Below are 21,936 nucleotides of genomic sequence, written 5' to 3' on the forward strand. Positions count from 1 at the left end.
TTACTCTCCTTGCACATAAATGGAAATGAAGGGCTATTTGTAGGTACAGTGAGCCGCAGCAGCAGCAGGAAGCTCGCCCAGCAGTGGCCCTTCCGGCTGCTGAGCTGAGTGACCACATGCAGGCCTGCAAACCTAGGTGACAGCAACCATGATTGCCTCCCGGGATCAGTGCCCAGAGATGGTGCAGGTGGCTGATGGGCACTGAGTCGCGGGGAGTGTGATGACGTGAGATTCCCTTTTAGCAACACATGGGGGCCCAACCTCGCATCACACAGGACCTGCGAATATTCACAAGCTCTGGGAGGACAGCACCCCACACCCATCCTCTCGGACTGCCAGGGATGCCTACGGCCAGGGCTTGAGGACTGCCTCCAGGGCTGTGAAGGGTTTTCAGAAGTACCACTCGCCTCTGACATCTCCTGTGTAGAGGGTGTGCAGCTGGCCTGCAGGTGGGGTTGGAGGGTCACTGAGGGTGTGCCCCTCCCCCACCAGCACCCTGGTTGCTCAGGTTTGCTGGAGCATCCCTGGCATTGAGCGCTGCGGCACAACCAGAAGCGCTGGTGCCACTGGACATGACTGGACTGCCCGGGTGTCTTCCCCCTCTCCTGCTGGGCAATGTCTGAGACTACGACCAGGGCTCAGCCTCCAGGGAGAGGGGAGATGAGCTGGAGCCAACGTTGCCAGCTCCCCGAGTGAGCAGAGCCAGCCACCTCTTTGGCCATGGTCAATGGGGGCAGGAGAGCCTGAGGTACTTGCTATCCTCCTCTCGCTACTTTTCTTCATTGCCTCTCCCTTTTTTTTTTTTTTTTTTTTTTTTTACAGGCAGAGTGGACAGTGAGAGAGAGAGACAGACAGAAAGGTCTTCCTTTGCCATTGGTTCACCCTCCAATGGCCGCCGCTGCAGCCGGCGCACCGTGCTGATCCGATGGCAGGAGCCAGGATCCAGGTGCTTTTCCTGGTCTCCCATGGGGTGCAGGGCCCAAGCACCTGGGCCATCCTCCACTGCACTCCCTGGCCATAGCAGAGAGCTGGCCTGGAAGAGGGGCAACCGGGACAGAATCCGGCACCCCGACCGGGACTAGAACCCGGTGTGCCGGCGCCGCAAGGTGGAGGATTAGCCTATTGAGCCACGGCGCCGGCTCATTGCCTCTCCCTTCTGTCAGACCTGTGGTTAACTTGCAGCAACTGCTAACTAATAATCGGGTGGAGGATGGCTGAATGCTTAGAAGTCATGTTTATTCCACTCCAGACAAAAAGCTACGCTTTAGAGTGGCCCCAGAGAGAGTCACGTTGGGATGAGTGAGGTGGAGGTTTAATGCAAAGCCCATTCCTGTTGACACTACAGTGAGGTAGGGCTTTCACAGACATTAAAGGACTGTACAGGACCATCATACTGTTAGCAGGTAAGGTTATGGGGGGGCCTTAGCCAAGCTGAGATACACTGGATAGAAACCCATCAAAATCCAAAAAGCAGATGCCCATGATAAAGCCCCTTAGGTGGGTCTGGTGATTTTCACAGCAACCTGCCATTCAGCAGACTTTATCTTCCAGAATCCAACACACTAGGGTGAAATAGAAAACCTCTGCTTTTTGAGGGTGAGGCTGGTAGAAAGTTCGCATAAATATATACACACACAAACATGCATGGACACAAGACCATGCACACATGCTTCCCTCGCAGAACAGCTGCCCTTCTTCCTAGGGGTCTGGGACTGTGCCCCAGCCTGTGCGTGCACCCTGACTGCTGGCAGCTGACGCACTGATTTCTTACTCTACAGCACATTAGTCTTCCCTGATTTCTAGCAATGAAATTGGAATGGTGAAGATACCTAGTACTACCCAAACAAAGCCTAGGTAGCCCTGGACTTCAGCAAAGCCCCTCCGTTACTGGATGGAAACATTCCTCTGTGCAAGACATAACACCTTGGTGTGTCATGTGTCACTCTGGAAGCAAACCTCAATGTTCTAGTATGAAAAATGTTCAGATATAATCATTCTATAATCAATACATTAAGTGGCTATGGATTTGGAGGTTGAGAATAAGATATAATTTACAAAATTTCCAAATCATAACAAAATGGCTTTTGCCATTAATAGCTTAAAAGCACTAAAATATATTTAAAGTGATAAACCTAGGACCATGTCTACAATCCTGCTTAAGAGGGGTCCTCTTCATGGAAAATGCTTATCATGAGAAAAAGGATTTCAAATTTTCTTACTCTAAAGTATATCTTTTCCGTTTTCCATGACCTTTTTGAAATGCCATGACAAATAATCTAAAAGAATAAGTGAATTAAGGGCCAGCACTGTGGTATATAGTAGGTTAAGTCTCCACCTGTTCAAGTCCCAGCTGCTCCTCTCTGATCCAGCTCCCTGCTAGCGGCCTGGGAAAGCAGTGGAAGATGGCCCAAGTGTTTGGCACCTTGCATCCAGATGGGAAACCCAGAGGCAGCTCCTGATCAGCCCAGCCCTAGCCACTGCAGCCAAATGGGGAATGAACCGGCAGATGGAAGACCTCTGTCTCTCCCTCTAATTCTGCCTCTCAAGTCTTTAAAATGAGTTAAACATTTGTTTCTGCATTTGTATTCTCTTGGTTAGCTGAGACTTCCTTTCTTTCAAATGCTGGAATGAATGTTTCCTGTTTCTACTGCTGACCTCTTCATTTCCTCCCCTAACCAAGGGGCTGTGAGCCCATTCTCTGGCCATGCCCCGTTTCCATCTCATTCCTCCACCTGCGTGATTTCTCCTCTCACCTGCTCCCACTCCCTAGGCTGTTCCTGCGGGTGCTGCCCATGCCCAGTGATGTGCCTGAAGGCGTCCTAAGACCCCACCCACTTGTGCTCTGTCCACATCTCCTGAAAGGTGGCCCACATACACCACCTCCATCACTCTGTCTGTCATCCCTACTCTCTTGGCTGCTGTCCAGATGTCCAGTCCTCCCAGAGCCTCCCCTCATCACACAGACTACAGAGTCCTGCTGCTGTGGCCTTGGCATGTTTGCAGTCACATGGCTGTGACTGCTGCTGGTGACGAGGACAGGCACTGCACGAGGGGCGAGTACCATGGTGTGCTTGCCCCTCCAGCCGCAACGCCCGGCTCAGCACGAGAGGCAGGGGGAGGGGAAGGGGAAGTGGGTGGTGCATGAGGTAGGAGTCAGCTTGACTGACAGAGGCAGCTCCTCCCTCCCTCTTCTCTCCCTTGATGCCATTGTCCCATCCTACACTGACCACTGCTCTGTTGCAGTGCTGGAGAGCTTTTCACCGTGGCTTGCCATTTGTTTTTATGTAAGAGACAGAATGTGAATGCTCCTACCTGCTGGCTCATTCTCCAAATGCCCTCCAAATGCCAGTGGCCAGGATTGAAACCAGGAGCTGGGAAGTCTACCCAGGACTCCCCCCAAAGGCTGCAGGAACCCAATTACTTGAGTCATCACCTGCTGCTTCCCAGGTCCACATTAGCAGGAAGCTGGGATCAGGAGCTGGAGCCAGGTGTTGAACCCAGGCACTCAGATCTGGAATGTGGGCATCCCAAGGGGCTTCTTCACTGCTATGCCACCTGCCGGCTCCATCGGCATAGTCACAGCAACAGGTTTTCTTTCCCTGTTGACTTTGCAGCGATTTTAAATTCGTTCTTTCTAGAATATCATTAGTGCACTGTAATTATAGTCACTTGAACCGTAACTATAATTGATTTCATGAGCAATGAGAGTATTAACATGAAGCAGTTTTGTTTTTCCCCAACCACTGCTTTTAATTTGCCAGATCTTCCCTTCCTCTCCCCTCTGCAGATCCTAGAGTGCTCTGCTCATTTCTGGCCCTCTCAGGACCTAAGACTGTGGTTTTCTGTTGACCTTATTTTCTCCTCCCCTGCTCCCCAGTCTGTTCCTCCCCTCCTCCCTGGAGAGGAAGGCAGGCTCAGGTTCCATGACTCCTCCTCTTTGGAAAGCTCTTTTGTGGGCTGGTGTTGGGACTGGGGAGAGGAGAGGAGAGGAGGGTGCTACTCCTGTACTGAGCGCTCTGGGCTGTCAGGCAACCATGTGGGCCACCTGTTACCGCTTTCACACACGCCACAGCCATCATGTTACTACAGTTGTGGCACTGTCAACAGTGACTGCAGAAACTAACATTTCACAGTTGACTCTCCTTTGTTTCGTACACTACTGTCATCATTAGTATACTCCATCCTGATTTCCCAAGAGGACAGACATGGCCCAGCACGGCAGGGCGGCCTCAGTCACCTGTATCTTGTCCAGGACTCCGGTGCTGTCCATCCTGCTGGCCACGTTGACTGTATTGCCCCAGATGTCGTACTGGGGCTTCTGGGCTCCGATGACACCAGCGATCACAGGTCCGTGGTTAATGCCTGTGACACACGAGTTAACAAGACTCAAATCGCAGCAGCTCTCTCCAGCAGGAAAGCTTTATAAAGCCAGTCTCGAATCATTATTAAACATCAGCCCCAGTCACAAAAATGATTCCTCTAATTCTATCCCCTCAAACACCCAATTTGCCCTTGTTTTTTAATCTAGATGTTCAATCCTACTTACACACCCATGTGTCATTTTGTAACGACCTGGGAGGCTTTCATACCTAAGTGTGACACCTGCTTTCTCTGTTGCTGAGCCAAGAGCTGATCACCACAGTGTTTGGCAGCAGCCTCGGAGTTCACGTCCATTCTGAAGCAGATCTTAATTTCAACTGGCTACTGTGCCACTGCTGGACTTGGAGGTCACTTGGGCCCACGTCCAGCCAGAGTAACCGGTACTCACAAGCAGCACCAGGAGACTGCTTGCTACTCCCATGCACTATTCTCAGTGCCCCTCAGACGCACGCACACACACTTCCAGTGGCCACAACACTGAGGTGGGCGTGGCTTCCTTTTCAGGTGAGGGAGCAGAAGCAGGGGCCATCACGCAGGGCGTAGATGGCAGAGGGCTTTCTCACAGCCGTGCCCTGGGCTCCAGGCCCTGCTCCTACCAAGTGCACGCCCCCAGGCTTGCTGTGCACATGGCTTACCCCACCTGCAGGGCTGCTGCTCCTGACTTCCCAGAGGAAGGTTCACTGGATTTAGCAGGCACCGGGGAGTACTTCCAAAAGTCCATGGGGAAAAAAAATCATTAAAAGACCAACTTATTTTGGTGCAAAAATGAAATGCATGTATGCTGTTTTCATGGTATGGATTTTCCACTAACTTTTTGAAGACTTCCTCGTATGCATCTATTTCAGACGTTTTTGCACCAAAATATCTTTTAATTTGATTTTCCACATATGCTTTGGAAGCCCCATGTATGCCTATGGTGATGATTTCCATTGCCAAAACCCCTCCCGAAGGATCCCCTAATTTGCACTGCTGTTGCAGAGGGTCTCTCTCTCTCTCTCTCTCTTTTTTTCCAAAAAGCATTAAAGAATCTCACTATGTTTGTTAAAGAGACATGGGTGGAGATTCAAACTTGGGGGGAATTTGTCACCTGGGGAAATGACTGGCACTTAAAAACACACAGCAGGGGTTTAGATGACCAGCCTCACCTTTGCATGCAGCGCAGCCTGAAAGAGGGTATGTAGGACAGAAAATCTGCTCAGATGCTGACAGCTCAGGGCACAGAGACACAAAGCATTTCTGGGGTTTAAATTTATGATATGCTGACAGCAAAGGAAGACACTAGCTTTACATATCCACGTTTTTTAAAAGCTGAGATCTGTATGTAAGGGAGACTTAAAAATCATCCAGGTGGAAGTTGTCAGAAGAACTCCTTTTAGGTGGACCTGCCTTCAACAGCAGCAACATGTGTTGCCCAAACCACACAATGGTCAAAGCAGCTCTTAGAAATCATGAATGGTTGCAAGCAGCGTGCATACTTACAGGGCAGCTCTGTGCTAACTACAGCTTAGGACACACGGGCTTTAAATTAAAAAGGTGTAAAAGGCACGTGGAGCATGCTAAATATCGAAGTTTGTTGGAAACATTAGAGATCAAGAAGTTTCCCAAAGAACTAAAGGGTTGTATATTATTTGAAAGTTGGGTTTTTCTCCAGAATTCAAATACAATCGGAAAAGCTGTTGCTATTTTAACCCCATAGGACACGCACTTGGTGTCCTTGTGGGTCATGACTGTGGGAGTGGGGGACCACTGAGTTTCAACAATTCTAACGTGCACTTTTTTTTTTACATGTGAAATCTGAACGTATCTTCCTTCTCCCTCTCCCCCTGGCTGCCTGCCTTCTGAGTGACAGAGAAGTTCAGCTCTCCAATGTCCCCAACTGCTAGGGCTGGGCCAGCACAAAGCCAGGCGCACGGGACTCTATCTGCGTCTCCCACGTGAGTGGCTGGGACCAAGCACTTGACCTGCCCCTGCTGCCCCCTAGCGCGTGCATTGGCAGGAAGCTGGGTTAGAAGCAGAGTCAGGATGTGATCCTAGGCTCTCTAATATGGGGTGGGGGAGGGTGTCCCAAGCCATAGCACAACTCACTGCACCCAGACACCTGCCCTGGCTGCATCTTATAGTCAGTTTCAGTAGTAACAGCCCACAGCATAACAAAGCAGCTTGCTCTAGACAATTGGCAGCTCAGGACAGCTTAAGGCTGTGTGTGCTGTGCCTTGTGGGCAGGATCTCAGCTGGAGCCATGGGGCAGCGGGGACAGAAACCCAGTCCATGCTTCACACCAAAGCCTGGGCCCAACCAAAGGGAGTGTGTGTGTGTGTGTGTGTGTGTGTGTATCTGTTTTGTGCACAACTTCTTTAGGGGCTCACAGCTCCCCTGTGTCCTTCCAACTGCTGTCCAGTCCTACCACCCTAAAGACACACTGGAAACTGTTCTGTTCCAACACGGCAATGTCCGTGCCTGCCCCGCGACCTACCCACTCGCAGCTTGAAGTCGTTGAAGGAGTGCTTGTTGATGGCATCCAGTTTGGCCACCAGGGCAAAAGCAAACTCCACCATCGTGCCAATGTGCATGTACTGCCGCTCGGGCTCCTGAGGAAGCAAACACAGGCAGACAGGCTCATAGCTAAAGGGAACAGCAAGCAGTGCCCGAGTCACAGCCCAAGCTCCCGTGGGAGAGAAACCCCAGCAACTTATAAGACATTTCCTACAAATCAAAACTCATCTCGAGGAAACACTGTGTCCAAATCCATTGTCCAGGCCAAGGGGAGACAGACAACCTGGAAGACACCAGCTGGGGTCCTTCAGGCAACTTGAGGCCAAAAGCACCTTGTAGGTCGAGGAGTGAAGGCTTGCTAAGAGGGGTCTACATCATTTTAACCCAGAAAGCACCAGCAGAAGCAAGCGCTGGGGGAGGGCTAGTTCTTTATGCTCTCCTGGCTCCTCTCTGCTGGGCTCTGGCTCTGGGGGCCTGACCCCTGTGGTTGCCTCCTCCTGGCCCCAGGCTCCTAGGTGAGGTTGGGCAGTGGGAAGCAGAGACTGATACTCTTCCCCATCTCCTGTGATGGTGGTTGGTTTTCCCCAGCCAGGACTGTAGCCTGACATGCCAGGGGCTGGGTGTGCTCTCCATGACGCTCCTCCTGGCTCTGGTAACACCATCCTCCCTTCTGCCCTTCTACACCGTGAGGGGGAGGGTGTTCTGGGCAGAAACACGTCCCCTACAAGCTAATGTGTTGGAGTTCTCACCCCAGAGCCTCTGTACATGGTTGACAGGTCACTAGACAAAGTCATGGTTTTGTCTTTGTGGAAGTTTAACACCCATGCATCCCCGTGCACACTCACACGATGACATCTGCAAGCCAAGGGGAGAGGGGAAGGACCGCGGGGAGAACCAGCTCTGCCCTCACCTTGATCTTGACTGTCAGCCGCCAGCACGGTCGGGTACCTGGCTGTGACGGCTTGAGTAAACTAATACAGGGGTCACAATTCCTGCCTCTACCTATCCCCAAGTACCTCCCCATCCTGGGAGGATGACAACAGAAGAGGAGAAATCTCAAAGGTATGCAGTGAGGGTAGTGAGACTGTCTATGTATATTTATAATTAATTTATATTTATTATTATTTTTATGTAGCAATACCCAGTTTATTTCTATTTACTTTTGAAATTCATCTTCTAAGACATTTCTTCTTTGAGCTGTTCTTTACAAATAGATCCACTACTACGACAGGCACAGAACGAGTCATTCACTTTCCTGTTCTGGGAGTCACTGTCTGCACTCTGTCATAAGCTGGTGCCACCCAGTCTGCTGAACTGCTCTGCCTCCCAGGCTGATGGCAGCACAGTCCCAGCTGGCCCTGCACCGTGGCCGGGCTAGCGACCCCTGGCGGAGCACAGCAGTCAATGCAGTCTTCCGTCTCCGACCCTGGTGGTGGCTGGGAGGTTCTGCTCTATTAATCTGTCTGGGCTGAAGCAGAAGCACCTACTGGATGCTTGTGAGTGGCTACCCTTAGGCTGCACATGGGGTAAGTGACAGGGAGTGGCCAGGAGGGAGTAAAGAGAGGACGGTCAAGTCTCGCTGCAAGGCGGGAGTGGACGGATGTTGACCTGGGGCCCATGCACCCAGGGAGGATTGCTGATGTGCTGCCGTGGCGTGCATGCGATATGGGTGTGATGACAGGGCAGGGGGAGGTAAGAGAAGAGCAGGAGGAGAGACGATTACGGGTCCCCAGCAGTGACTTCTGGGATGAGCGTTTCATCCCATTGGGTCCCAGAGGGAGCTCGACCACGGATGGAGAAAGATCTTGGGAGGCAAACAGGAGGCACCTGCGGCCCTGCAGAAGCTTCTCGATGGACAGGAAGGGAGAATCAGGGGCTTGGTAGGGATGGTGAGAAGATGGAAAGAGTGGGGAAAACCGTGTGTTCAACATGGCAGGGAGGAGGAGGAAGAAGCAAACGGCAACAAACGCACAATAATTCAGTGAGGAGGATGGGGAGGCAGCACACGGATGCAGGATTTCTGAATCCGTCTTTGGTGGTTGTCTGGTGTATCAGGGATCTCAGCCTGTTCTCTGCCTGCTATCCTAACGCTCACATGTGTCCCCCAGAGGGTGGGATGGAGCAAACTGCTCCTGTTTGAACGCCAGTGCATTAAACAACATAAATAGTACTGGACAAGAGGAACTGAGTTTCTGATTACAACAGAAACAGTCCCCGCTTTCCTCTGGTGAAGTATATAATTCTGGAAAAAAGATGAATGAAATAGTACTGTTGCCATAAATCTTCGATCTGAAATCGTGGGAGGAAAATCAAACCGTGAACAAACTGGAGCCACAAAGCGCATTGTCATTCACGTGGGTGGAAATGCAAAGTGTCCCTTCTGAAAGACAGCTGTGCGTTTCCATCCTGGCTCATGACCCGTGGGAAGAACCTGATTTGAGGCTTGTGCCATTGGCTGGAAAACATCTTGCCACATAACGGGAAGCATGGCTGTTAAATCAACCAGCAGAGCCTTGCATCATAAAAATTACAAGTGAGCTATTAAGGGGTGCATATTCGCGTTGGAGAAATGCTTTTTTTTTTTTCTGCCAAGCCAGCGTGCATTGCAGGAACTCCTCTCCATGATAAATTATTGGCCAGTCTGTTTTCAAGCCCTAGATTCTGACTGAAGGTTTTAAGTGACCTCATATGAAATAAAAGGAGATTGAGTTCTGAGAACGGGATTAAAATCCAACATCAATAACTCATTTGGGCTTAGCAAACCCTAGGAAAAAATCATGTTTTGTCTCTAAGAGAACTCCATTCATTTTGAAAGGTCCTTAAAACTGAGCTCTTGATAAATATTTGATGGCAGGATGAAGTAGCTATTTCTCCCATGATCCAGATAATTTCTCTTAGGTTTCTCCAAATATTTAACTGACTTCCAGCTACATGTCCAGATGGCTCATTCAGCTCCCTAGAACGCATTTTGCAAGCTGGTTGTTTTGGAAGTTGCACCAGCAAGGAACCTTGCTTAAAGGAGATGCATGCTTACTGAGATTACTTTGTAACCCATGTGCCTGTTTAGTAACAAGATGCATGCTTACTGAGATTACTTTGTAACCCATGTGCCTGTTTAGTAACAAGATGCATGCTTACTGAGATTACTTTGTAACCCATGTGCCTGTTTAGTAACAAGATGCATGCTTACTGAGATTACTTTGTAACCCACGTGCCTGTTTAGTAACAAGATGCATGCTTACTGAGATTACTTTGTAACCCACGTGCCTGTTTAGTAACATCCACGGTCATTTTCTAGGCTAAAATTAGCATGACTGGGGCTGTCCTTGTGGTATAGGGGGTAAAGCCGCTGCCTAGAATGCCAGCATCCCACATGGGTGCCAGTTCGAGTCCCAGCTGCTCCACTTATGATCCAGCTCCCTACTATTGGTCTGGGAAAAGCAGGGAAGGATGGCTTAAGTGTTTGGGCCCCTGTCAGATCTGGATGAAGCTCCTGGCTCCTGACTTCAGCCTGGCCCAGCCTTGGCTGTTGCTGCCATTAGGGGAGTGAACCAGCAGATGGAAGATCTCTCTGTGTATCTGTCTCTCCCTCTCTAAAACTCTTTCAAATAAATAAGTACAATTTAAAAAATAAAATTAGCATGACCCTCCCCTCCTTTCCTCTCCTCTTCCATCCTCTTGCTCCTTTCATCCACGACACAGTCACCAAGCACCTACTGTGTGTGTGGCGCTGTGTTCTATGCTGGAAAACCTCCAGGGTCCACACTCTCGTATCTGACTTCGAGGAGGACTCGGGGTTGCTATCTAAGGTGCACTCTGTTCTCCTGCCTGGGGCTCCTGGGAGATCTGGCCAGACACCAGTGATCTCCAGGAGGACAGCAACTCTCCCCCAGCTGAGCATGGACAGCTCCTGTGGGCACCTGGGAGGGGGCACTCAACTCCAGGTACTGCTGGCAGGAGCTGTGTGGCCTTGGCTGAGTCCCTCAGTCTCCTCACTGTGGAATGGCACAGCAGCCAGCGACCTCACAGTGTGACTTGCACGCCTCCAGGCTGCATCCCCTGGGCTTGCTGGTTATGTTGCTTCCTTTACCCCAGTGAAGAGAAGCAAATCTGATGGGAAAGGCAGCTAGGGGAGCAATGTCAGAGGACACAGTCTTGGGCCAGCAGGCCACTTATCTCCCTCTGCACGTGCAGCGCACTGCACTGGTGGGCTCCTTTGTTGGCGGCCTACATGTGGGACCCTTCAAGGGCCTTGGAGAGCCTCAGTGGGCACAGTGAAGATGGACAGCTCATCTCGTCTGGTTTTCAGTTTTCTTTAACGGTATGAAAGTAGAAGGGGATTTCTCTGTACTTAGGACACACCACAATAGCTTGGTGTTTGTTGGAGCCAGGCATGCAGCCTTGGGATGATGCTTTTCATCACAGCAGAGACCCAGCTTATCATCTCTTCCTAACAGTATAGGGATCTCGGGTTCTTAGTTTCAGTAGAACTTTCAGTGCCATGAAACTGGCAGCAGAGGGTCTCAGAATGACTCGCGCTTCCTCTCCGGTCCACTTGGTGGAATCCTTAAGTCCCCAGTTCTCTGTGTTCCCCTTGCCTTAGAATGGCTGTGTGCACTCACTGCTTATCCCAGACAGCGTCTCCCAGGGCAGTCATCAGCAAGTGCCCAGGACGAGAAACCCAGAGTCCCTGGACAGGGCAGGAGGCGTCTCCTGGTCACTGCTCTGCCAGCCAGACTGGCTTTGTTAATACACAGAGTACATGACCGTAGGTTCTCAAGGGGGGGGTCACGTGAGCTGGGGATCAGATCTGGGAGATGGAGGGAGTGGACTCAGTGCTAGGCCCAGTGGTGTCCCCATGGGGTACACACAGCAAGAGGCAGAGGGAGCCGGGGTTGCATTTACCAGGACTAGCAACGGTTCTGGACCCCAAAGCCCAGGCCTGCTGCTATTTGCTTACATATAATAAATAAATAGAATAGTAAGTTAATTTATTTTTAAAGATTCATTTTTATATATTTATTTATTTGAAAGGCAGGGTTAGAGGGAGGGAGAGGGAGAGAGGGAGAGGGAGAGGGAGGAGGAGAAAGAGAGAGAGACAGATCCTCCATCCGCTGGTTCACTCCCTAAATGGCTTTAACAGCCTGGGCAGGACCAGGCTGAAACCAGAGACTGGGACTCCATCTGGGTCTCCCACATGGGTTGCAGGGCCCAAATGCTTGGGCCACATTCTGCTGCTTTCCTAGGTGTATTAACAGGGAATTAGATTGGAAATAGAGCAGCATGGACTAGAACTGGTGCCCACGTGGGATGCCAGCATCACAGGGGGCAGCTAGACCCACCACGTCACAAAGCCAGCCCCAATAAATGTACTTTAAATCATGTTTACATAATTTCTAATTAAAAATAAATAACTTGTCCATAGAAAGTGACTTTTGAAGTTCACGGAAAATGGAATTAAAAGAGAAACTTAGGGGCAGGCAGTTGGTACACAGATGCACACTGTTTTAAGTCCTGGCTCCATTTCTAATTCCAGCTTCCTGCTAAGGGCACCCTGGGGAGCAGCAGGAGATGGCTGAAGAACTTGGGTCCCCGTCACTCATGTGGGAGACCCAGGTTGAGTTCCGGGATCCTGGCTTCAGCCTGGCCCAGCTGTGGCTGTTGCAGCAGATGGAAGATCTCTTGTCTCCGCATTTCAAAAGAATGAAAACAAATAAATAAAATGTTGCTGGAAACTGCTTGTGCCAGCCACCACGAGTGCTACAGCAGGGAGCAGGTGCTCCCCACCTGGAGAGAAAGTGGGCAGACCTGGGTGCTGGTGCGCACAGAGCACGGGCCTGCTTGAGGGTGGTGCAGAGACTGTAGGAGACGGGTCAAGGTTGGGGCTCGAGGCAGAGGCTTGTGACCTGGTTCCAGGAGTAGGAGGAGCAGAGGAAGATGAGGGTGGCTCTAGAACGCTGGGTGTTCACAGGAAGCTGGATGGGACATTCAAGCTACCCCAGCGGTCAGGAGAGCGCACGGTGGCTTGGCAGGGGTTGAATGTGTAGAGGGATGGGTGGGGTCTTAGAGGAGGTTGTTGATGGACAGGAGGGGACAGGGCCCAGAAGATGAGCAGAAAGAGGATTTCTGGGCAGAGGGAATGCTGGGGTGCCCTGGAGGCCACAACAGGGCATGGAGAAAGGCTATTCCACTGCAACGGGATTTGGATTTTGGAATCTGGAAGCAGGTGGTGATCATCAAGAATGAAATTCCTGAGGTTGGCAATGGCAGGACTAGGGGGGTTTGGGGGAAGCTGGGAGGACAGAAGTGGACACAGGCTGTCAGTCGGCCCAGTGTGACTGTACGAGGGCAGCAAAGGGGCTACATGTGTGCCATGCAGGCCTGCTGAAAGCGGTCAGGGCAGGAAGAACAGGTGGACAGGCTGGGCTGCAGAGGATGGGGGAGGGTGGGCCGTCCAGCAGGTGAGATGTGGAAAGTCACTGTGAAAGTGAAAGTTCACTTCCATTAAAACAAGGAAACCAGGGCCGGCATTGTGGCATAGCCGGTAAGGCCCAGCCTGTGATGCCAGCATCCCATGTGGGCATCAGTTTGTATCCTGGCTGCTCTAGTTCTGATCCAGCTCCTTGCTAATGGCCTAGGAAAAGCAGTGGAAGGTCACCCAAGTGTTTGGGCCCCTACCATGCACATGGGAGACCCGGATGAAGCTCCTGGCTTCTGCCTGGCCCAGCCCTGGCCATGAACCAGTGGATGGAAGATCTCTCTTTCTTTGTCTCACCCTCTCTCTCTGCAACTTTCAAATAAAATAAATCAATAAATCTTTTAAAAATCCCAGGAAACTACATTATAATTAGCTCTATTTGGGACATAAAAAAGACATCAAAACTTAAAACAAAGTTTAATAATGTTTAATATCTGTATTTTATACTTTTTCAATTATTTCAACACTTAATGTTGTGAGAAAAAAGAACCCAGCCACTAAAAGCCTGCAACCCAAGCATAGAGACACAGGGGTTTCCCCTTGCCGCTGGCTGCAGACAGCATGCCCCCGCAGGCCAGCAGTGAGCTCCTCCTAAGGGTTCTTTTCACTGTCCCTTCTTGCTAAAGTAATGCACACCCATTGAAAGTACTAACGTCAAAGCAACCACCTGATGAGGACGTCAGTCGAATACAGGTACCCATTCCCTTGGAAATGTGCTGGGGCTGCAGCTCGAGTCAGACCACTGGCTGCTCCCCTTTGCCTGTGAATGAGCCGGAGGCACGGGGCCAACTCCTGATGCTCCTGGAGGCGTGGCTCCAGCACAGCCCCTGCTGTCTCTCTGTCCCCCGTCAGGCCTTCCAGGGAGGAGGTACAGGAGAAGGATTTGCTCATGTGGGGCTCAGCCCTTCCTCTCTTTGGAATCCACCTGCTACACAAGGCTGAGTGCTGGTTCCGTTCCTCTGTGCCGTACCCAGCAGAGGGCAGGCCCCAGCCCAAACCTGTGCTGAGTGCCAGTCAGGAAGTCCATGGTCCTGGAGGGAGAGGGGTCTTCCACTGACCTCTGAGACCCTGACACATTATACACCTACACATACACACACACACACACACACACACACACACACACACGACAACCTCCCCTCAAGCCCTACCTGGGGGAAGGTTTGTAATTTTGCAGAGATCAGCTTTTCAACCAAATATCTATGTGGCCAACTTGTTTTATGACCACATAGCTTTAAATCAAAAGACCAGGAGCCGTCCTTACTGAGAACCGTTTAAGCAGCTGTCGTATCTTACTGAACTATTTATCTGGCATCCCACAGCTACTGACAACTTCCCTCCTGTCCACCAGCAGAAGGAACTCTGCACAGACACCTGCAGACCCTAGGAGGCCCCCAGGGAATTCTCATCTTTTCCTCTTAGGCCCTCGATCATGAGTTCCAAATAGGACACACTCTCTGGTTTCTGGGCCCATGTATGGCTGTTGTGGCTCCAGGGGTGACCCAGGCCTCACGTGCACAGTTGGATGACTGACATGTCTGTACCTGGGCGTGCTCCTGGCTGGGCACGGCACTCAGACCCGTCGCTGCCATGTACGTGCTGCCGATGGTCTTGATCTTTTCAACGCCACTGAATTTTGGCTTGGACAGCAGCTGCAAAGCAGTAAAAATCATGCAGTTACTGAGCTGGGCACTGACCTGGAGCTGAGCACTTTGTAGAGACATTCTCAGACTCTAGTTCACGGTTAATGCAAGCACGACTCATCGCCAGCGCTGCTGAGTTACCCTTTGACCTTGGGCTTTGCTGGGAAAGAACATTTTATGCATTTCACAAAGAGGGTGACTTTGGAAGGAAATACAGGATAATGATTTACCTCCAATGAACATGAATTGCCTTTCACACTTTGCTAGTGAGGGAAGTAGCATAAATTACGGTGCAAGTGATAATGGTTTCACATAAATTTCCTGATATTGTGTTTGAAGGGCATAAATACAAAATTATAATGAGTGAGGCCTTCCTTTCATGGTAGGGTGATTTGTGACCAGCTATTCATGCTGAGAAGTGGCTTTTGCCCCCAGAGAGCTCGAGGCACAGAAAACAAAAATCTAGAATGGCACTTCTCATCATCCCCAGTCCTAAGCTTCCTATGTGGGTTCCAGTTATCAGCCTCCCTCTGGACTTGTCTCTGGTACAGGACCTGCGGTCAGGTGCTGGGGAGGAGAGGTAAGCATCAGAGCAGGCTCTGTAGGGGTTCTGGAAGGTTCTATGCAGGCTCAGGTGGGCAGGGCTCAAATTAATGTCACTAACCAAAGGCTGGAAGCACTTTCCTTCATTTCCCTGTCAAAGAATTTCACTGAGATGAGCAAGTCCTCGCATCACCTCCCTAGTTATCAACGCCCTTCACCCACCAGTCTTGGTCAGGGGTTCTCTTCCGAAGAGCCGGTGAAGCCATTTTCACTACGGACCTGGTATCACAGTGGAAACATCTGGTTGCCATGATGTCACCATGAATACCTAGAGTCAACCTCAAGGAGAGGATAGTGGCAGGAGAAAATGCACAGGGCCCACAAGACCTTTCAACTGTCATATTTTCATCATCATATCTCAAGTCTCCATGAATCATGGTGAACATGTGTCCTCCACTTGGCACAAGCTGGACAAGAACAGTGTAGCTGCAGTGCCCTTAAAAACCACAGGTGTGTCTGTCCTTACTGGAAAATGGAAAACATTATTCTCATTGTGGACAGAATATGGAAAGTTGACAAGTGACACTTATTTCAGACTCTAAAACCTATGCTTTGTCCTTCTAAAATAAGATGTATTCTCCCACATGCATATTGCTTTGTCAATAACAAAGTATGCCAGCCATGCATAGCTGAAATTGCTGACCAAGAACTTGAAGTATGTAGGGACATTCCAATACTTTACTCTAAGAGGTAGATTCATTATCTTTCTGTTCACAGAGGTGAGCGTTTTCCCTGTCTAGCCTTTCTAGAAAATTCACTGGCACCCTGCAGATATATATATGATGGATTCTGCTAGCTATTCCTGGCAGTCATATCAGCTTCAGAAATAAAACCTATTTGTCTCTCCCATATTAGCTGGGGACTTAACCTGAACACAACCTTTTAATGCTGGCCACCAGAATTGAGGTCTAAGGACAGGTTTTAAGATGCGCCACCATACTGAACTACCGTTCACCATACAGGAACCTTGACGTGGGGGACTCGGCCTCCCCTGGTCCTTCTGGGTCACTCCCAGTACCTACATCATCAAAGTCAGCGATGATCTCGTTCAGGAGCCGCAGGCATTCCAGGCCTTCCTTGTTCACATCCGACTCGGTGTAGAATTCTTTGAAATCCGGGATGGAGGCAAACATGACGCAGACACAGTCGTAGGACTGGTGGTACAACTCCTGCCCAGATAAAAGGAAGGGATGAGCTCCAGGAGACACTTTCAACAAGAACACTACAAAAGCAAGGGTTCCAGCTGGGATTTGGAAAGAAACTGCCCGAGTGGCCCACGACCCCACCCACTCCAAACACGGCCACTGATGAGGGGCGGAGGCACCCAGGGACGTCAGCTGGACGTCAGCTCCCACGCCACTGGATGGTCACAGCAGGTGCCGATAGGAGGTGCTCATTGGGTCGCACCTCTCCGCCATCTCTGCCTCAACAGTTGCAAGAGACTGCAGCGTCCAACTTAGGAAAAGCACCTTTTCAAGAACTGAAGAGAAACAAAGTGACTTCCCAAGCGACTGTGTTGTCTTAACTAACTAGCGATGGCTACGCTCTTTGAACGGGCATCTTAGGCATCTTCCTCTTCAGAGTTTCCTAAAAGCAGCGGACAAACCCATCAAGTGATTTCTCCACACTAGAAAGAATCACTGGGGCTCCTCAGGCCGCTCGCTCATGCTGTATTGCGTCACAAACCAACGATCCTTTTGCTTTTAAGTCCTTCATTCATGGGTGTGAGTAAGATGGCAATGTCTTGGAAACACAATCTCCAGGTGCTTCCATAATTTCCCCAAACCATGGCTGCACCTTCAGATTCACGAGGGTGTCAGCAAAGGAGGGTTGTGAGGAGGTCTGGGGGCTGGCCTTGGTGTGGAGGGTCTGCCTCCACAGGCATGGGATCCTCAGGGCCCTCGGTGAGCCTGCTGCAGGCAGATGGGTCAGGTACCATCACGGACTCGGGGAAGCATGGAAAATGCTTGCTCCTCCAGGAAACCCATGATCACAGGATGCTTAGCCTCTAGGTGAAGGGCAAATGCCTATGGCGTGTGCTTCCATGTGCCTAGCAGAGCAAGGGAGCCTACCCTACTCGGACATTATTGGTGAGCTTTGTTCTCTGGGGCACCCAGATAAATCCCTTGGCAGGAGGCACACGCTGAAAGAGCACCATAACCTTGGAGGCTTGGAGGCCACCCAGAGAGACTGTTCTTCCCCAGTGAGGTCTCACAGTGAACACATTGGGACCGTGGCAACTCTATCGAAGGTCCCAACAGCTCTGTTGGCTTCCATGACTGCCTCAACATCTGCAGGAAACAGAATTAAGATTTTCTGTTCTCTTCTACAGTCAGTAGGTTGATCCGGCTGGTTGTACAGACCTGCAAAACTGTTTTGGTGAACATTTGGATTCTTGGTGAACAACCTGTGATCCATGTGGTAGCCAAGGCTAGGTTTCAGGAAGGCTACTACAGCCAGAGAGGATAAAAGGGAAGAGATAAATCCTAGGAGCCTGTTTTAGCTAAGAATGCTATAAACCCCATTGACTTACCTACTCTTAGGGAAATGGGGTACATCCAGTAAGGCACTGACAAGTTCCAAGAATTTCCCTACTGTCCTCTGACGTGGGCCAGTGTGGCCTTCTGGGAAACGATGATGATGATGACGAGAAGCCTAACAGTACTCAATGAATGTGCCCACATGGTAGGACAGGCAGCTGTCTGAGGACTCCACATGCATGCAGTACTCCCGACTATAACCCTGCACGGCTGTCATCCTAATTCCATGGTAGTCAAACAGGAGTGCAGGGAAGAACCATCACTGGGGCTTCTAAAAAGCCAGATGCCAGAGCCTCCCCACTAATCAACTGAAGTGGGCCAAGGACCTCCCTCCATCATTTTGAAAACCTTCGTGGGTTATCCTGCTATGCAGTCCCAACGATAAGTGACAGCCTCAATAGGGAAATGGAACTTGGTCGAGTTGGGTGAGTCACGAGGGTTCCCAGCTGGCCCACGGGAGGAGCCAGGGCAGACCTCTGCCTTCTCTGGAGTCTGCGAGGACCCCAGGGTGCTTGGGCTGCAAACTGCTCATCTTCCCTCTCTAGTACAGGGCTCTCTTGGAACTTCGGGGAAATAACCCGGGGTGAGCTTAGTCACAGGTCCCCTGGTTCTGGGACTCAAGGTCTCTGCAGGGCTGTAACTACTTAAAACCAGCAAAACTGTGCTTTTCAAATTCCCTTGAGACAATGCGACTCACAGCACTTATTCCCATGCCCCAAACTCATGAGAGCCTTTCTCTATCTTTGAACTGGGCCTGGAGCAAGACAGGGTCACTTGACGGCAGATGACCTGAGCTCACCTTATACCTCTGGAGGATCTGGGGGTTGGGGTGGGATGGGTTGGTAGCATTGGGAAGATTTTTTGGAATGCAGAGTCTAGCACATGGCACCCCAAAACATCACTGAACTCTGGAATTGGCAGTGAGCTCAGATGTCATTTCAATATTCATTCACGAGTGACCATGAGACCAAGGTCAAGAATGGGAAAGTAATCACAGCACAAGTGCATTTCTGTGCCCTTGTCCCTTGTACCTGAAGTGTACTTGCTTCCTCCCCAGTGCTGATTGAAAACATGTGACAGCTTCATGGCTCTTGGTGTCGCTCTTGGGTCACACAATGTCCTCCTTGTCCCTAATCCAAATGTCCATTCCAAAGAGCAGTTGAGACTGAACCCAGCCAGCATGCGGCTTTCCTCTCCCCTGCTGGGGCTATTGCAGGGTGGGAAGGGGCAAGGTTGGCTTTTACTCTTTTTTTGCTATGTGGTGCTTCTGCTTATGCCTCCCCCACCCCAGCTTGCCAGGCAGATTTTTCAGTCCTCCAGGGCGGAGGATGGAGGCAGGGGCAGCAGCTGCTGGGGCAGGACGGTTTCCATTGGCTTCACCGGGCTCCCTGGCACAGACCTGGCTTTTCTCCGAGATGTGCTCATGGGTTTATGGAAGACTGCTCACTGTTCACCCATTCCTAGATGTCCCACCTGAGCATCCTCTGATGAGGGCCAGGCAGGCCCCTCCTGTTCATCCCAACTCCCTCAGCCCCGCTCTCAGGCCAGCCTTTGAGCTTCACTGACAGTCTGTTTACTGCTCTAGGGAGTTCTGTCAAACCAGATCTAAGTCAACCCCCTGCCAAACCTCAAGCAACATTATCCCCTCTGACCCCCCACACCTGGACAATCTAGTTAGATACCCAAGCCCAAGTCTGTGGGCCCCCTGCCCTTGGCATCTCCATGCATCAGCACCCAGCCATCACTGGCACCAGAGCTGGGGGTGCTGCCCAGGGCTACTCCAAAACCCAAGTCACAGGGCACATCCCAGGCTCAGCGATTCTGGCCCACTTATTAAGCTAGGGGTGAGGGGGAGACCTCCATTTCCAACTCCACAGGGGGCACTTATTCCCATTACATTCTATCTGAAAACCGTCTTCCAACCATGTCTCTTGGCTAATTCACTTGCTCCATTCTGGTCAAGAGTCGAGTAAGGGGCTTTCAACGCAGCACACTCGCTGCACCTCCTTCGGAATAGGAGGGCAAACGTCTTTAGGTGTCATGGGTCAGAATTTACTTTAACACTTGGTTACACACACACATGAGGACCTGCATGTTCCACACTTAATACAAGTCCTGCCCTCGAGGTGCAGAGTCTAGTTGGAGAGACAGAGCAAGCACAGAGGTACCAACCACACAGCGCCACTAGAGCTGCTTACACCCAGGAGTAGAGATGGCCAGGGCTTCTCACTCAGGCTGGAGAGAGCTTGGAATGTCCTAGAAATGTCCAGCACAGCCACAGATGCTTGAGTGTCTAAACGTCCCCACCAGGGCTCTCAACGGTGCAGGCTGTGTGGAGAGGGCTTTTCTGCCCATCTCCCAGTTGACCTGCAGTTTAGCACCTTGCACCCCCACTATCTGTTAGTGCCCAGCTTATTCAGGGAGATAGATAATTAGCAGGTGCAGGAGCATCCCTTGAAATTCCCTGGGCATGGTAGCCTGACCCTTCCCCACATGACAGACACTGTGCAGGGACCAGCCCGGTGGTCGTCAGGGGGCTCTCGGGGTTAGCAGACAGGAGGTGTGCAGTTCCTGTGCCGAGTGCACTCCCTGGATGTCTATATCCACGTCTGGTTTTGAGCAAGCCCTGACTCTCTCTGAACAAGGCCGCCTAACTAGAAGTCGCACACGATCTCTACACCCTGGGGGATTCTGCAGAGGACTGATTCGGTGACAAATGCAGTTTTCTCAACCAGTGATGAGAAGGTGCTCTGATGTGTGCTCAAAGGGCTTCTGGGGAAAGTTCTTGCCACATGCAGCAGAGAGAGACAGCGGGCTTCTGAAACCAGGGTAGGCTGGGTGTGCAGGACTCTCTCCAGTGAGCATGAGTGCTGGGTGTGTGGGCCTCATTTTGCCATGACAGCTGATGGAGAAACTTCAGGAAGTCCTTTTTTATTATTTGAGAGACAGAATGAGAGAGGGGGTACAGACACAGAGTTTTCTTCTGCTGTTTCTTTCCCCAAATGCTTGCAATGGCCTGGACTAAGTCAGGGAGCTGGGAGCTAGGAACACAACCCAGGTCTCCCATGTGGGAGGCAGGAACCCAATGACTTGAGCTCTCCATGTGCCTCCCAGGATCTGCACTGGTGAGAAGCTGGAATCAGCAGCCAGAGGAGGGAATGGAAGCCGGGTGCTCTAATGCCACCCCCACCCCCAGGAGTTTTAAGTGAGGCAGAGGCCCCAGGGGCAGGAAGAAGAGGCACCTGCCATACTGGCCTCGGACACAAGCAGCCAGCAGTATGCCCTCATGGCCCACGTGTCTCGCCCATGTGTCTCAGCCACGTGAAACCTTTGCGGAACTGACTGCTAGAGGGACTTGACTGTCCACTTCCGAAGGGATATTCTTGACTTCTGTGCACTGGCGGAGCAAGGAGAAGAAATCTTACACGCTGGCAGGCTGTTGGCATGGGTCATGGCCTCCATCACACCACTCTCTAGGGTGGTTCTGGGAAACCGTGGAGTGGGGGGCATCCAAAGCACCCTGGACCCCTCAACAGAGAGTCACTGCCACAGGGAGAAGTGCACGCTGCCCCCAGTGCTTCTCAGAGCCCCCTCCTCCCCCTTAGGGCCCAGGGAGGCTGTCCCTCCTTGGAGTGGTAACCGCACAGGGCGACATCCCCAATCCTATGTATGTGTCACCTATCCCCCTGGCCAAGTCAGAGATGAGTGTGTGTAAGTTGATCTCAGGGAGGGAAAGACAATATTCCTTCTGCCCAAGTCTTGTTTCCCTGGACTATTTCCAAAAGTTTCCGGGCAAGGC

General features: G+C 51.1%; 1 protein-coding gene across 2 annotated transcripts in view; it reads right to left on the reverse strand.

Annotated features, from left to right (window-relative positions):
- Positions 1–21,936, reverse strand: part of ADCY2 (adenylate cyclase 2) — a 410,822-nt gene that overhangs the window by 2,682 nt on the left and 386,204 nt on the right. For both annotated transcript variants that reach the window (XM_051853662.2, XM_051853663.2), the window contains 4 exons: positions 16,620–16,766; positions 14,896–15,003; positions 6,854–6,968; positions 4,238–4,362 (listed from right to left, as the gene is read on the reverse strand). In XM_051853662.2, coding sequence (XP_051709622.1) covers positions 4,238–4,362; positions 6,854–6,968; positions 14,896–15,003; positions 16,620–16,766 — 495 coding nt within the window. The remainder of the gene's footprint in view (positions 1–4,237; positions 4,363–6,853; positions 6,969–14,895; positions 15,004–16,619; positions 16,767–21,936) is intronic.

Source organism: Oryctolagus cuniculus, chromosome 14 (genome assembly GCF_964237555.1).
Source record: "Oryctolagus cuniculus chromosome 14, mOryCun1.1, whole genome shotgun sequence".
NCBI lineage: Eukaryota > Metazoa > Chordata > Mammalia > Lagomorpha > Leporidae > Oryctolagus > Oryctolagus cuniculus.